Source organism: Manis javanica, chromosome 3 (genome assembly GCF_040802235.1).
Source record: "Manis javanica isolate MJ-LG chromosome 3, MJ_LKY, whole genome shotgun sequence".
NCBI classification, from domain to species: Eukaryota; Metazoa; Chordata; class Mammalia; order Pholidota; family Manidae; genus Manis; species Manis javanica.
In genome coordinates this window covers 202,508,595-202,526,593 of record NC_133158.1, presented here as the reverse complement: position 1 = coordinate 202,526,593, position 17,999 = coordinate 202,508,595, and the positions used below count along the sequence as shown (strand labels likewise).

Sequence of the window (17,999 nt, the reverse complement as noted above, 5' to 3'; positions counted from 1 at the left end):
AAGACAGGCACAGTCGCAGGGGGGCCATCAGGTGACAATTTGGGGATCAACAGAGGTGAGGCTCAGAACCTCACCCCCCCTGCTTTGAGAGAAATCTTCTGCATCCGTGGATGTCTTGCTGCCCTTGTCTAGCCTGGATTAATACTTAGTCCATAGGCACACACCTGATCATCTACATTTGCCCTATTACAGCACTAAACTATGTTTTCTACCTTTATCTTGCATCTACCTACCACTTCAGCATTTTATTAAAAATAATAATAATAATAATAATAAAGGGAGAAATGTGGGATCAACATATAAATCAAGTATAAAAATCAAACGAATATTCATATTTGACCTGATTGTTTATAGTTCATAATGCGTGATCAAAACCGAAAGTTTCTGTGATGACTGCCCTTGCACTGTTCACCATGTAAGAATTTATTCACTATGTAAGAATTCGTTCACCATGTAAGAACTTGTTCGTTATGCTTCAGAAGATTGGAGACTGACGAGAATTAGGCTTGAGATGGATTAATGATTGTACATTGAGCACTGACCCCCTATACTGAATTTTATTGTTATTAACAACCATTTGATCAATAAATATGAGAGATGCCCTCTCAAAAAAAAAAAAAAAGAAAAAAAAGTTGTACTTTCTTGGGCCACCAACTTTTCTTTCTCTGTGATTTAAAAACCAACATGGAAATCGCTTACAAATTGGGGGGCATCTCTATCTGATACCTTTCTTAATAATAGCTAAGGATGAGACAGGGAGAAAAGAAAATCAAGTCACAGAACGGAGTTCTTTCCCTTGATGACTAAACTCTAGAAACATATGGTGGATTTTATTTCCAATCTTTGCTTACTACTTTTCTTATTCCCTCCAACTACTTCTAACACTATCCATATATAAAAACTTTAGATTGGGTCTCTTTCAGAGCTCACTGTAAAATGCCAGTTTACTTTGGAATGATCATCTTCCATTTTAGAACAAAGGCAAACATTTCAGGAATTTGTGTTGTCTTTTGAATGATGCACGGCCCCTGATATCTTGGAAGCAAAGCAAAAGAGGAAATTTATACCAAAGAATTTGTCTGGAGCCAAATGCTTGATACTTTTATGTGATAAGCTTTCAATAGCAAGTAGAAAGACTCTCAAACTCCCAAAGTACCTGTTTGAATTTTTTTTAAAAAAAAGGCTTTTACTGGAGATGTGAGCCATACAGTCCTTTAGGGCAGAGAATGTAACAGCGTCAGTAAGGTTTGGTGGTTGTAAGGTCTTGTATTTATGTGTCTGCGCTCATTATGACCTGCTCTCACACACACACTATTTATTGAGCTTCCCAGTCAGACAGCAAAGGTATTGACCCATTTTCCAGGGAGGAATCTGAAGACTGGTGTATCATTAACAATTGTGTCAATTCACACAGCTAAGGATTCAAATTCAGTCTATGAACCTATACACCCCACACTATTTTCAGTATATCAGCTTTAATATATCAAAACTACCCTATTTTCATGTAAGTCATTCATAACTGTGGAAAAACGTGATTTAGAATAAAGTGCTGTTTTTACTATTTGATTGGTTTATCTTATTTTCACTATAAAAAAAAAGTCCATTGTAGAAAATGTAGTGACAAACACAAAGTAAGAAAGTTACTTGTAATTTACCACGTGAAGACACCCACTGCTAACATTTCATATAGCTCTTTCTCAGTCTTTTCTGAATGCACTTACATAAGTTTTAAAACATGGTAATTTACATACCATTTGTATGCAACCTTTTTGCTTAACAACAGGTAACACTTTTTTTGGGTCACCAAATACCCTCCTAAATTACGACTTTGATGGCTGAGCAGTATTCAGTGGGAGGGCATATCACTCTTAAACATGAATGAATAAAATAATTACTAATACTACACAACCATTTCTGTGTGACACATTGAATTCTCTGAGATAGAGACTTCCTGGGCCCCCAGTTTACAGATGAGTAAACTGAGATGCAGAGATGTCAGGGGACAGCATGAGGCCATCCGGGGGCAGAGCCCAGACTCACTCAGCCCTGCGTGTGGCTCCAGAGCCACTGCACCAGCACAGCGATCTCGTCAAAGACGAATAGGGTCAGGGTAACACACAGCAGGGTGACTGGGTCACACTGCACTAAGTACCTGGAATCAGAGTGAGTCACACACAGACCCACAGAGTGGGTCTCACCCCAGAGGGAGATGGATGCGGCAGAGCTTCCCGACTGGACAGTAACCCCAAGTGGCCCAGCTTGTCTGTAGTGGTCATTTCACAACATATGCCTACATCAAATCACCACCTTCTACACCTTCATCCAGGCAATTTTTATTTCTCAGTTATACGTTAGTACAGCTGGGGGACCCTCCAATCATTGGGCAATGACTTGTTCACCGTGGAAACAAAATACCGTGAACACTCTCATAGTTCTTTGTGCAGATCTTGGAGAAATTTCTCTAGAAATTGGATCCTAACCAAAAGCTAGAGCAATTTTGAATTTATTCTAAGCTGCCTCCCTTGTGAGCTACAGCAACACGGCCCATATAATAAGCCTGCAAACTCCAATCACTCTTACCCACATGGCACATGTATTTTTTAAGTCTGTCACTTTGATACAGGACAAACAGAATATTTTTAAAGTCACATTCTTTGATTAACTAATAAAACTGTAACAGTTTTTGTATATGTAGTGACCATTTATATTAATTCTTTGGTGACAGAATTATACATGGCTTAACTGGTTTTTCTACTGAAATGTATCTTTTCTTATAAATTTACAATTGTTTATTTAGTAAAAACATTAACCATCTATCTGCCACATATGATAGATATTTTCCAAGTTCATGACCTACCTTTCAAATTTAATAATAGTAATTAAAATACAAAACACCAAGATATTTATGTTGTCAAATCTACTGATCTTTTATCATCTCTCCCTTCCCTTTTATATCTCATTAATTTACTAACTACTATGTGCCCGTTATTCTACGTACAGGATTTAGGAACTTCTATACCCCTCCAAAAATTATATGCTTACCAAAGCTTTCCTTTACTAGGTTCATACTTTTGAATTTAAATCATAATATATCTAGATTTTCTTGACCTATCTCATAGGTCAAAGGTCAATGAATATTTCAATGAGTTCAGAAGAGACAGAATCTCTGTGGTTTGGAGAATCCCTGAGGACTTCAAGAAGAAGGTGGGACTTCACTATGTGTCAGGGGGAAATAAGGCAGGATTTGGGTAGGAGGAAAAGGGGAGCAAAAGTAAAGAAAGGGGGAGCAGACATGGGGAAGCCAGCTGGCACTTCCTGGGCCAAAGGGCAAAAGTCTGGTCTGAGTGGGAGCTTGGGCAGACTACACTCACCAACATGCATGGTCTGCTTCCATATATTTACAGGTTGACATAAATAATTTTGAAGGGTATACACCAAAGTGTGAATGGTGGACACTTAACGCTGTAGGGTAAGGGTTACTTTTCTTCTTATTTAGATTTGTTTTGTCTTTCTTGTTCAAAATAAAATATTGATTTTTGTAATAAAAATCTTTCTTTAAAAACTGTTTTCAAACCATATTTCAGATGCAGTCCTGAATACCCCAAGTTGTACCAGTCTATTAGCTGAGCCCACTGTTAGCTCTTATACATATGCTGTTACTAAATACATTTACCAGTACGTTGAAAGCAAGCAACTAAATTCCACAGTGTGATCAATAGAAGTCAGCTTCTCTCTATTCATAGAGTCTTTTAGGCTGAGATATCCTGAGTACTATTAAGTGAAGCCTCTGGTAGCCCCTAAGATCAAGCCTTTAAAAGAATCAAGAGCAATCATGACCCATCCTGGAATGATAATAAAATGAAGAAACTGTCCTCACATTCTCATGTAGAAAAGGCACTGGCAGTAGCTGACAAGTCAGAGCAGAAACGCTGAAAACACAAGAGGAACCGATGAAACAGGGGGCAGCAGGGTGCAACTCCTGCCCAGTTCAAGCACAGTGTGGGCCTTGGAAAAGGATCAAGTCTTACTGAGGCTTCAGGAAAGTAGGAAAAAATAGGGTGCTTGAGATTGAAATAATGCAGCAATGTATTCCCCACCAGGACCCAGTGATATGGAAGAGCTCATTGCTCAAAGTCACAGAGGCCCATTAGTTTACAATAGGGTATCTGGGAAACCTTCACAGAGATAGGTTAAAATATAATTAGCATTCTGGCTGAATCCATAGAAAACTCCCGCTGCAGCAAGCATGAAACCGAGACCCCGAGACCCCAAGGGCAACCTTGTCCTCCCTGCACCTGTGGGGAGTTCCATACTTTCTCTTACTCTGTTCTCAATAAAACTTTCTCTTATCCTAAATAAAACTCTCTGTAAATCTCCTGCCTTGTTCGTTCCTGACGTTCATTCTTCCACTCTGCAAACAAGAACCCCGGTATCACCGAAACCTGTCGAGCCCCAGCTCCTCTCCCAGAGGGGCTCTGCTGCACCGGCAGCAGGACACCGTGCTCTGCAGCAGGACCCCGTGCTCCCACGACGCGGTGTGAGGGGCACCGGGGCTCAGTGGGCACATGGGTGTGGGCGCCTACACCCTGGTCCGCGACAGAGTTCTCAGGAATCATGCTGGGATGGCGACCATGGGTGCCGGTCCTGACCTACAGGGATCTAAGTGCACCAGGACATCCAATGTCTACAACCACCCATAGGCAGACCCGCCCCAGCCACCTATTTCAGACGAAGAAGCCGAAGCACGTAGTTAAATAACTTTCCAAAACTCACACAGCAAGTATGGAACTAGAATCGGACAAGGCGGTGCCCGGAGTCTCCACCCCGAACTATCGCACAATTCTGACAAACCGAGCGTTTACTTTCTCGGGCAGAGGAGGCCTGGCCGGGCACTGAAGCCGCAGAGCAGTGTGTGCGTGTGAAGGTCACTCTGGAGGAATTTGGAAAGTCTGAATTCACAGTGGGGAGAGGCTGAACTCAAAGCAGGCAGGGGCACCGTGCTCGTCAGAGCAGTGGACGAATCTTCACAGATGGAGACACGTCGGGGGACCCGGCCCCCGAGCTCCAGTGATGGCTGCTGCCACAGGGATGGAAAACCAAGGCTGCAGTGGCCAGGAGAAAAGTGGATTTTAGGGACAGTATTGGTTTGGGTCATGCGGAGCTTGGGGCCCAGGGTACTGCCAGATAAAGGGACTCAGGGAGCAGGTGAAACAGCAATGCCTGCCTCCCTGGGGGTCAGGAGGCCCTGAAGTAGGAAAGGACAGAAACGAGGCTGAGCCGGCAGCAGCCGGGACCCGGAAGGCCAGCGTTTGAGCCATGCTAGAAGCAGCAGGGAGGGACCCCAGCAGTGATCTGAAAGACGGCGAGGTCGGAGGTGGAGGGGTCGTGAAAGGGGCGGCCAGGGCTGACCAGGTGCCCTGGTAAGGGCCTCTGACAGGGCCGCACACCCGCCAGGACCCCCTGCCATCCCCCCAGCTGCACACCCACCCCTGCTCCCCTGCCCCGGCCCAATTCCAGGGGTGACTCATCCCAAAGCTCCACTGTTCCTGCCTCGACTCCTGCAGCTGTAGGTAACTAACTACCCACCCACGCCGGCATCGGGCGGAAACCGCAGAAAACACGTCCTCAGGCTCAGGGACGGGACCCAAGAAAAGCACACATGCTCTCTCTCTACCTTTGTGTTTTGATCCACAATTTTCTTGAGATTTTTCAGCAGATGATGATTTGGACCACCTTCCTTCTCATTCACATAAACAATCCTATCCAGGTCGGGGAAGTTCCGGTTCAGGTCTACGCCCTGGGCGTTGCTCCGACCCACAAACCAGTCCTTGAGCTCACCAGGCTGAAACACCAAAGAGAAAATCAGCAGTTATTCATTACTGTTGTTACTCTCTACTTAAGGTCTTCATGCATGATTTTTAAAATGACTTATTAACATTATTTATTTCAACATTGTCCTCTCGTAGGAGCATTTTCACTTTTTAAATGATGAACACCTGAAGTGTCAGGATTAAAGTACCTTGTTATGGATATTTTGAAAATATTTTCAATGACTAGTATTTTAAGTATTAATAATAGCTACATTTAAAAGACATGTGTCATCAAACTGCAAAAAAAAAAAAGTCTATTGTTAGCTAGTAATAGATGATTGTGTCCCAAAGCATGCCACTCTATACTTGTTTAGGTAAAATATTCATTGCCTGTGTAAATCACAGCAATCTGTCTTCTAAGCTTTCAAAGTAATAAAGTATTAAATAAGACTGGAAGATCAAAATGAGTTTAACATGAATTATTTACATATTAATAATGTACCTCGCTCTTACAGTCTTTAGGAAAAAAGATGAGATCTTGAACAAACGTTCTAGAGCTTCCTAAATTGAGAAACTTCTGTTTAATTTTAAACGCTTTATCTCCATAGTGGTACAACCTGGAAATTTAATGAATTTCCAAGATATTCAGTTATATTCTATAATGTAGATTTACTATTAAATTACACCATATCTGTGGTATGGAAATAATTCCCATATTCTTGAGCTCATATAAGCTCAAATACTGTGAGAAATAAAAATCTAACAAAAAGTAGCAATGACAATCTTTTGTCTATTCTGTCCTACAGCTCTGAACATCACCTTAAAATAGTAAATAATTTAATTCTCTATTTTTTTTTCCTCACAACTTTAGAAATCATATCAGTGTTATGCTTATTTACAGAAATTCACTGTTTGGATTTCTTGCAGTGTCAAACTCTCAGAACCCTGGATCTTTTTATTTTTTAAGGCACAAATCAACTTCTTAACTAAATTAATATACTAAATATACTTTAATATGTTCCTGTAAAATAAGAAAATTACTTCAAACTATAGAAAACAGCAACTCTAATGTCCTCCACAAATCCAGACAGAAAGGGCGCACACACTATGAATCTCTGAAAACGCCATTGCTTCCCAGCAGTGAAAATGTATTGGAGGTGGTTTCATTGTTTGGGTTTTTACTGCTCATCACACAGACAAAGAAGAAAATCAGTGAAAACTGAGGGCCCAAGCCTTCCCTCCGTGACTTCAGCAGAGGGCGCTGTGACACCCCGACCCACAGCCACTGCGCAGCCTCTTCCCAGGCAGCCGGGGTTTTCCATACTAGGTTTGCAGAAGGAAGCCTACCTAGGCACAAACGTGAATGAATAAACACTACTTATTAAACAGCAAAAGCAAGACATTAATTAAATATTGACTGACTAACAAAATTCCTCACCCACAGCCTCCGCGGCATATGCTTTCCCACTGGACCTTCTCAGCGTCCTTTGCACCAGCCAGGTGAGGGACAGCTGCCTCCGGTCTCCCTGCACTGCCCACAGGTGCCAGGAGCACAGCTACAGAAAGGACAGGCACCCACACTAGGGGAGAGCGCCCAGCTGCACCGCCCAGGCTCACCTGGGACGCCGCCTTCTCGAAGCCGTCGGGGTTGAGCGAAGGCATGATGTGGATGCGGGTACTGTGGATCAGCCTGACGATGGTCTCGTTCCCCTTCTGGTATTCGTTGCACAGGTACTGGGCCAGGAAAATGAGCAGTTCCCGACCGACAGCCTCATTCCCATGCATGTTTCCGATGTATTTAAACTCAGGTTCACCTAAAAAAAACCCAAAGAGAGCATGGAGATGTTTTCTATATAGCACCCAAGCCAAAGCAAGGGACATGCAGCTGAATGCATCGCACTCTACTGATGCACCACACACAGCTCCTTTCCTCCACAACTGAGGCCCAAGCAACCCGCCTCCAAAACCAAAATACTCCACGTACCTCCTGTCCTCTCAACCTTCTCCCCAGCTACCCACTGCGTGGACTACGTCATGTCTCCAAATTCAAGCCCTAACCTGCAAGGGACTATATTTGGAGAAAGGGCCTTTAAGGATGTAGTCAAGATTAAACAAAATCATAAGGGTAATAATCCTACAGGACTGGTGTCCTTATAAGAAGGAGACAGGAGAGCTGTCCTCTCTCCCCACACGTGTGGAGAAAAGGCCTCATGTGAACTGGTCTCAGAAATCAACCCTGCCAGCATCTTGATGCTGGTGTCCAGCTGTCAGAACTTTGAGAAGATAAATGGCTGTTGTGTAAGCTGCCCAGCCTGTGGTACTTTGTTATGACAGCCGGAGCAGATCAATATATCACCCTCCCACCCCTCCCAATCCCCCTCCACCCCTCACCCCCAATAAATAACAACCCACCACGTGTACACTGCACTCTGCATGTTCTGGTGTAGTCCTCACCAAACACCTGAAAGTGGGTCTGTTTTCCATCTCTGTCTTATAACGAACAAAGTGCAGCTCACACTGCTAAAGGGGCCAGGCTCCAGGCACACAGCCCAAGAAGCAAGGATTCAAATGCTTCAAATTTAGTTAAAATCTATGTTCATTTTTAACCACAGTGATTAAAAGCACTAACTTCTGCAGCCGGACTCTTGGGTCCAAGTCCCAGCCCCAGCCCCTCCTGGCCAGCCCTAAGCAAGCCACCTCAGCCTTTGGTGTGTGTTTCCCCATCCACAGAAGGGGGTCACAATTCTGCCTCATGAGAGCATTGTAAGAACTAATGAATGCAAATGCCTGAGAGTGCCTGGCAAGAGCCAGTGCTGTTTATCATTTTTTAGTATTAGTATTTTTACATTGTATTAGTTTATTGTGAGGTGTTTTGCCACAAAAGCTAATTTTCTCTTTTCAACAGCTCACTAAAATGTGGAACAGGTATTTTTGTTATCACTACTGTACAAACACAGCCCAGAGGACACATTTTGCTGATGGGCTCAGAATTCAAGAGTGAGTCACTGTTGCTCGTGTCTGCTGCTCCCTATTGCATGTTGTGGGGGTGACAGAATGGCAGAGCACGCAGGAAAGTGACCCGAGTTAGCCCTGTTGTTCTGTTCCTGTCCACTCCATCCATCCCAGGGGCCCCTCTGCAGTGGGAAGGACTCTTCCATTTACTAAATCACTAGGACTGCTCACCATGGAAAAAGAAAGAAACTGGAATTTTCTCCTGGGAATATGTTACATAAATAATCTTTGCACGAGATTCCTTCGTGTGTGATTTAAGTGACTGCTAACTAAAGAAACCCACTTCCTCGGTCATCTCTCAGCCTGCCTAAGCTCATCCCAAACTAAGGCAGTAGTGCTATTTATATGCCCCTCATTTTTCACTCTTAGGAGGTCTCATAAAACTACTCAAGGACTTGCCTGGGAGGTGTGAGAAAGATGCTTTCTTTGCTTCTGATTTCTGTTTTGTCTGCCTTGACTGATGCACTAGTTGAGGCACAGGGGGCACTGGGGCAGCCATACAAAAGGAAGAGACACGAGCAGCCAGAGGACTAGACACCAGTTCCCGAGGCGACTGCGAGGATGGGCAGTTGGACCTGCCCCTGATCCCGACACGCTCTGCAGCCCAGCCACTCGAGAGCTTAGCCCATGACTGGGAGTCATGAGTCACTGAAATCCACTATGGCTTCTCTGCATTTTTAAAAATGTTCTTTAATCACTTAAAGGAGAAATAGCCAACTCAGATCGATGGCCCCCAGTGTTTTGTTTGGCTGTCACACATATGATGTGTTTGCATTGAATGCTTCAGCCCGGATATCGAGCCAGTTCTGCCGCACTCTTTACTTATGTCCATTTTCAATGTCTGATTTTCAGAGCCAGGAAATTTCCAGTAACATTTTGCTTCTTAACTCTGTAGGAAATTCATCTCAGAAACAAATGTCCCCCATGATGATTATATATATGAGACAATAGCAACAGTAATGACAATAGCAATGCTTTAGTTTGACATGAAGACAGAGGGCTCAAGGCCATCTTACAGAAGATATTAATGTGCGGAAATGAATACAAAGCACATACGACTTAGCAAAAGAGAAGCCACCTGTCCTTTCACCTTCCTTGTTTGGGCAATCTGTAAGGTCACTAGATAATGCTACCATCCCGATACACAGGACTGGGTGCAGCCTGCTGGCGTGCCCTGAGAGATGGAGAAAGCCACACAGTTTAGGGCTGGCATCTGTTGGATGTGTACATGAAAATCGAGAGTCAGATGCTACCAGGACTTGAAATACAGCTGCATTCTGAAACTCAGGAAACGCAAGGTCTGGAAGAGCATGCCGACGTGCACACCAAAAGTGGTCAGGAGTGAGGTCAAAAGGGTGCTGGATGCATGACCAACCAGCCTTGAGGTGCTAAGCCAGAATATTCCCACAGCCTCTCTGACTCCTCCCCAGTCCTATCTCTCCAAAGCTAGAGGTATCTTCTCTAAATAATCCCCATGAGGTCCCCTCTGCATAAAATCCCAAAGCTGACTCCTCATTTTCTTTCATCAGAAAGACCAAAATTCTCTACTGGACCGTTGACTGACACCCCCATCTCCCAAGCACCATCCCTCCCTGTCCTGCAGCCTCGCGTCCTCCAGCCCAGGCTCTGGCCTCCGCTCCTCCTCACTTCCCGCACACGACGCCCCCACACCCTCTGACCATGGGTAACTGTGGCTTCCTGAGTGTGCTTCCTCCGAGTCCAGTTCCTGTGCTGTGTTCAATACCCCAGTTCGAAAATATATATTAATGAATGTCACTGTTTTAATCCCCCACCCACAGACTCTCTGTTCTATTAGCCCTGAGATGCTGTCTATTCTAGTGCACTGATACCGCCCGTCCCAGCACAGAGTCTGAAGCATAGTAAGAGCACAATAATATGAATGAAATAGTGTAACAGACAGAAAACGCGCCTCTCCACCTCTATATGTAGAGCAAGTGGCTCCCTAAGCTCATTTTTGCTGCAAATCTAAACAAAGTGTTCTGCAGACATTTTGCCTCAGAATCCTTAATCCACAAATGAAGATAAAATTGAAGGCTAGGACTCTGGATAAGCCTGTCTGTGTCAATCATCTTCATTTAGTTAATGACAAGTGACAGCTTTTCATCTTCACTTAATTCTCTTTTCTATGGCTGTAAAGATGGGAATTTGTGACAGACTGTTAAATGGATGACATTTAGTGCCTGCAGAGAACAAATACAGCTCAGCAGGTCGTGTTCCTGTGGACACAGACGGTAAACACTCACGCACTGCATCAGCTCCTGTCTCCTGGCAACACACCTGGAGAGGGCCGTGTTCACGGTCTCACCGTCATCACTGGCCAGCTAGCTCGTTTTCCTTCTCCCCTAGCAGGTGCCACCCTTTCTGATCCTGTAGCTGAGGGATCATATTTATATGGGTTACACTGTATCAGTGAAGGAAGTAGTTTCCCTGTTGTGTCAATTGTTACCACAAATTTCCGTAGCTACCAGTTTTCCTGTGACGTCACCAGGTACACAATTGTAAATCAAGCCATCTTTAAGGGTGAGCCCCTCACAAGCCAAACCCAGCCTGGCTGGGCCGAGTTTCTATATTTTTTATCTGTATCACAGAACAATTAATGTACCTGAAATCAGAAATAAGTAATTTCTGACACAGAGCAGACAAATGATTTTAATTTCTATATTTGCAACTCTTACTTGCCATAATTGTGTGTTAATGTGATTTGAAATAACTAGATCAGTAAAAAAATTCTTTAAAAAAAAACATAAATTTCTGTTGTTTCAAAAATAAAATGTGTTTTACACCCCAGAAACCCACACTACTAGACTCAGCATGTGAGTGACGTTTGAGGCTGACAGCAGATTAGCAAAGCCCCCAAATGGTAGGAATTATGGCCTTCAAGTGGCCAGAGAACCCCTAAAGCAGAATCCACAATCCCCACAGGCTGAGCCAGAAAAAAATGATCAAATAAAGAGGCAAAAGTAAAAATAAATACTGTCTCCCTTTCCCACAAAAAGGAAAATTTACTTTCACTCCCTAATTTACCAGTGGTCACTCCACGTGTCTCTTTAATACTTTTTACTCTTAGAAATAGCTGATAGTCTGACCATTGGTCAGATTAACTAGTCAGATAACTTTTAAGGCCCCTTTCTTAGGACATTGTCTCTGGGAAGAAAAGGAAGAGGAAAATATCTAATGGAAAATGAGCTAAATGGGAAAATGGGTTATAAATTCTGAAATTCCACATAAGAAGTACATTGTCATATTTAGAAAACATAAGTAGGTTAAGGGTATTTTGAGAAAGAACTTGATTACAGTCCAGAGCTCTTCCATCTTACATCCTGTAGAGACAAAACACTGAGATGAATCTATTCTTCCTCCAACATCAAGTTATTGCCAAAATATAAGTCCACTAACTCCACTGGAAGATATACATTCAATTCACTGATTACACAATTCTTAGAGCTTATGACAATTTCAAAATACACTTTCCTGTTACATGTCATATAATAAACACATTGCTGAACAACACAAGTCTCCAAAAATAAAACTCAACTTTGCAAAAACATCATAGCAAAATGTGCACATAACCAATGGTTTTGGGAAATAGACAAACAGTTAACAAGCAGCAGGATCACTGAACTGATCTGATTCACAAAAGGCAATGCCAGCAAGTTGAGAACATCTTTGGAACAGATGGACCTTTTAATCAATGATCTCCCTCTCTCGTGGTGAACCTGGCAATGGAACATTAGTGCAACTAATTGTTTCCATTGGTTTGACATTTTAACATGTTATAGCTTGTAAATCATTCTTGCAGAATGAACCCTGCAAGTTTCCTAGAAACATCAATAAATACATCATTAATTGGCTCATGTTTTAGCACATCTTAGCAGCCGAAAATGCTGAACATACTCCTAAAAGAAAGGTAAATCTCCAGAGGCCAAACAAACAATAGCAAAACGTGAGTATGGTTATAAAAATAGATTCCTCTTCTACAGGATAAAATAAAGAAGGAAGGAAGGAGAAGAAACCAAGTAAAGGCACAAGAATAAAAAACTGTTGCAGAAGAATAATTAAAGTAGGGAAGATTACAGAATCTCCCCTTGCATCGTCCTTCACACTCATATTTTAAACAACTAAATTCACATGACATCTTGAAGTTGAAATATTACTTCATCTGGTTTTTCACAGGCAGTCAAATTATTATTCTGCAAATTATTATTCTGCAGAGACGCATTATGGCATTATTTCAGAAAATATTAATTATGCATTAGCCATTACATTTTAAAGTTTTAAATTTTAAAGTTCTCTTACCTATGGCATCTAGAATGTTCTAGTAAGATCCTAACTGAAGAAAGAGGGGCAAACAGAAGAACAGAAGATATTTCCAGCCTTGTGCATTTACTTACTGAACATGGTCTTCGGACCTTGAAGTATCTCTTAGAAGTGTTAATTTCTTGTTATTTTAGATTAACTCTCTTAGAGGATTGCTCTTTCACCAGTATTTTTATCAAGCATACAGTAAAATTCAAGGATAAGTATGCCTGAGAGGCCAAGCACAGATCAAAGTTACATGGACTGGCTCTCGAAAAGGAGAGAGAAAACCCGGATGGACCTATTCTGACAAGCAATTATGATTCAGATCTGTGCTGATGCTCTCATTAACATATCTGGTGGTGACTTGTATGTCTATTTTGGAAAATAATGCCCTTGAGAAGCTCATTCTGTAGCTTGAACAGTTTAGGGGCAACATCCAGTCTCTGAAGGTTAAAGGTTGCTCATGTTTCTGAAGGTCATTATGTGGGGAAGGACCTGATGATTCTGCAAAATACCAGACAGCAAAACTGGAATCCTAACTAGAAGGTACCAAAAGAAAGAATGGTTAGCACAGCTGAAGAACACTTTCCTTCAGTGAGAGCTAGAAAGACAGAATGTGCTACACAGTCGATTCCCCCAAAGGCAAGAGGTCTCAGGACAAGCTGTGGAGGTCTGACTGGATGGCATCTCCACACCCTACAATCCTATGGACTGGAAGACGTCTCCAACACCCTATGATTCCATGGAGACAGGCCGTAATGTCTTTTCTTTAACAAACTATTAGTATTCAAGCTTCAAAACTTGTCCTGTATAAATCATAGTTCTCCATAAATGTTGACAATTTTAAAGAGAAAATGATAGACCATCACAGTGCACTAAGACAAGATTACAAAAAGTAATGCTAAAACACATGTCCATTTCCACCGTTCATCTCCATGCCCATGAATGAACAGCTCATCTTATTTCCAGGGGGGAACAGGGTGAGAGGATGAGTAGCAGTGATGTCATCAGGACTTTGTGATGGGAAATGTCAAGCATTTCCGGCAGACAGGGATGAATGGAGAAGAGAAATTTCAACTTGCTAATAAGCAGATAGTGGTGAACCAGTAACCACCTGAAACTCAATACCTAGTTAAATGACCTCTTCCCAGAAACTCCTTGCAACTCTCTTTTTAAATCTCTCAGGAAGAAGATAACCCAAAAGCCAAATTGATTTGTCAAAAGATTTTCAGGATGTTCTTTCTTCAAGGTCGTAACTACAGACTTGCACCGCTAAACAGCAGTCTCACAAGCAGTAGGCTACACAACAGGATCTTTCAAGGAGAGTACAGGGCCTGCACTGGGCCTAGCTGGTGACTCCCCTGTGGCAGAACTGGCCTCCCTCCTGGAGATTACTCCAAACCAAGACATGCACGAAGTATTCTCTTCGGTTCAAAGTTTTTAGAGAAAATTGTGCTGACATTACAGCTCTCGAGGTCAGAACCATTTGTAGATTTCTCATACATACAAATTTCCAAGCTCCGTTCCCAAAGATTGCACTTCAAAAGCTCTGACGGGGGGCTAAGCGCATGCATTTTTTAAAGACTCTAGAGGTGATGCTGGTGCACCTCCAGGACTGGAAAGAAATGATTTAGGAAGCAGATGCAGGGAAGTCTGGTGATGGGAAGCTCAAAGACACCAGCAGATAGGCGTTAATTCCAACAGCTGAGGGCCATTGGGATACAGACTGAGGGGTGAAAGCTCTTAACAATTTGTGAATCGGGGACCTTTTGGGGAATTTGATTTGAACAGAACTAGGAATTCTCTTCTCTCCCTATGTTAACTTCCCCTTGGCAGGGTCCTCAAACTTGCACGTGCACGTGAATCACCTGAAGATTCTGGCAAAATGCAGGTTCCAGTTCAGGTCTGGAGGGGCCTGGGAGCCTGGAGTCTGTTGCGTGCCCAGGAGGCACATACTGCTGGTCCGTGGACTGCCCCTCCAGAAAGATGCTTTGGAGTCCCCAAAATCAAGAGCAGGGAGAGAAAGAGAGGAAGAGAGACTGACTTTTAAACAATGAAAGGACTCTAGAAACTTGAGTGCTTTTCTTTATTGTTGGGAAACTCCAACCTACTTGAGTGCCAACGCACCCCACGGCACACGGCTTAACCCTGGAGGCCGCTACATGGCATCAGGCCTAAGAATGCTAAACTGCATGCCCCAAAAGGCACGTGCTGACATATACTGAACCCAGGGTTAGATGGAGGAAGACGGCAGAACACCTCCTGGGGCTTCCTGAAATAGCCCTGCAATGCTCCAGTGCTGTTCAGATTATAAGGAAGTGTATTGCTCTTCTCCAATTTTAAATTCAATATTTAAATTTTAAATTTCCATTAAATCATTATGCATAGTTCTACATTTTTAATGTAGTTATGAATTAGCTATGGGTAATCATGGATTTTTATAAGATATGTACTATCATGTTTTGTTTATAGTTCTCTCACTAATGTACTTTCAAGATTTTTACTGACTGCAAATGTTCTGATTTTACCCCCCACTCTATCTCACCTATCTTCTTCAACTCTTTTATTCATTTTGGGAGGGAAATTAATGCTATTTTAAAAATCTGTCAGCTTTCTTGTCATTTATTTTTTTCCAAATAGAAAGAAGATACTGAAATCAAGAAAAGATGGTAGGAATTGGGGATTTTAAAAGCTAGAAGCAAAAATTAGTATTTAAAAATACAAGAAAAAAATTGGCAGGAAGGATAAATGACATCAATAAAATAGAAAATAAAACAGACCTTCTGTTGAACCTAAAAAAGGAAAACAAAAGATAAAATAAATTTGCATTCCATTAGAAAAAGGGAAACAGAACCATAAAGATAGAAGTTAAAATAACTTTTGTTCCTCTTATTATTAAGGAATCAAAACAACAAAAGCAAAAATAGACAAATGGAACTACAAAACAATGGGAAAGCTTCTACACAACAAAGGAAATGGTCCAGTGAAAGGCACCCTACAGAAGAGAAAAAATTTGCAAACCATATAGCTGATAAGGGGTTCATTTCAAAAATATATAAGGAATTCCTACAACTTAACAGCTAAAAAAAGCTCGTAATGCAACTTTTTCAAATGGGCCAAAGACTTGAACAGACATTTCTGCAAAGAAATCCTAATGCCTGTGATGGAAGTAGGAGGGGTCCCTTGGGACATGCTTAGATCATGAGGTGGAGCCTCAAGGATGGGATAGTGCCCTTATGAAGGGGCCCCACAGAGCTCCCTGCCAGTTGCATGGTGAGAAGTCTGTGACCCAGAAGAGGGCCCACGCCCAAGCAGGCTGCCACCCTGACCTCAGCCTACAGCCTCCAGAGCTTGGGAAAGAAGTACTTGGTCTGTAGTATTTTATTATAACATACACACAGCGTGTGCTGGCAGGGATGTGGCAAAACTAGAGGCCTCATTCTCAGCTGGTGGGGCTGCAGACAGCATGCAGCCACTGTGGAAAGCAGAACAGAGGCTCCTCAAAAAGTAAAACTAGAGATACAGCATGGTCCAGCGATCTCACTTCTAAGAATTTATCTAAAAGAACTGAAATCAGGATCTTGAAGAGAGATTTGCACACCATGTTTACTGCAGCCAAAATGTGAAAACAACCTCAGTGGACATCAGCAGATGAGTGGATAGAGAAAATGCGGTGCATATATACAAGGGATATTATTTCCTTAAAGACGGAAATCCTGCAATATGTGACAACGTGGATGAACCTTGAGGACATACACTGAGTGAAATCAGCCAGTCTCAGGTCAAATCTCACATGATTCCACTTACATGCAGTGCCCAAAGCAGTCAGTCATAGGAGGAGAGAATGGAGTAGTGGATGCCAAGGGCTGGGGAGCAGGGGGCTGTGTAGTCACACACCCACATGTGTACAAATTCAGTCGTGCAAAGTAAAGAAGTCCTAGTGACCTACCCTGCAACACTTGCCTATAACGAACAACACTGCACTTCAAAATTGTCAGAGGGCAGATCTGTAAGCGTTCCTACCACAGAGATAAAAGAGAAAACCAGTGACTAGTTATTAACTCCCAACAACAAGATGTTGTTTTTGGTTGCTACGGCCACAGCTTGTAATTCACGTGGCTGATACAACCGAACACACCTCAACTTCCCCCCACCCAGGTAAACTGGGGTGCGGGAGGGCAGCTATGGCAGGGTGGTGGGGACTCTGGGGCACCAGACTTGGACTATGACAGGACAGCAACTGCTGAGCCCAGGCTGCACCCCTCGGCCATGGTCACCCCCATGCTCCATGAGCAGCTGTTCGTTCTTTTTTGACTTAGTTTCAAACCCGCAAGGGTGGTGGACTTAGAAAGATGCAAGAACCTCTGCTGGTGGTTAAAACCCAAGCTCCGGAGCCAGGTCCATTTCCGTGCCCCTCCACGTACCAGCTCTGAGACTTTGGTCACGCTGTTTATACCCTGGGCCTCACTGTCCTCAGCTCAGGTGTGGGAATCACAATGACACCTACTTCACAGACTAATGGGAGGATTAAATTTCTAAAAATGCTAAAACCCCATAGGACAGTGGCTTGCATGTAAAACGTTACATAATAAAAATGTTAGCTATCTGGTGATGATGGGGTTGGGGAGGGCCTTGGCGACCACGCAACAGAACACACTTCTCATAATTTCCAGTGAACCTTCAAGTCATCGCTTCTCTAGTTAGGCCAGATTGAGCTCCCAGAGTCCCTTCCTTTCATGACTCACAGAACTGAGCCTCCCTGGCAAACCGGGACCTGGTGCCAAGGCCCCAGGAATGCCAGCTGGAGACACTTGGGCCCTGTGTCCCCCCTACTCTCTTCCCTTTGGATGCTGTTGT

General features: G+C 43.0%; 1 protein-coding gene across 1 annotated transcript in view; it reads right to left on the bottom strand.

The window, feature by feature from the left end:
* Positions 1-17,999, bottom strand: part of CPE (carboxypeptidase E) — a 70,616-nt gene that overhangs the window by 11,782 nt on the left and 40,835 nt on the right. Inside the window, exons 2-3 of the mRNA XM_037024704.2 lie at positions 7,428-7,624; positions 5,675-5,842 (exon numbers count right to left, since the gene is read on the bottom strand). Of these exons, the coding sequence (XP_036880599.2) occupies positions 5,675-5,842; positions 7,428-7,624 (365 nt within the window). The remainder of the gene's footprint in view (positions 1-5,674; positions 5,843-7,427; positions 7,625-17,999) is intronic.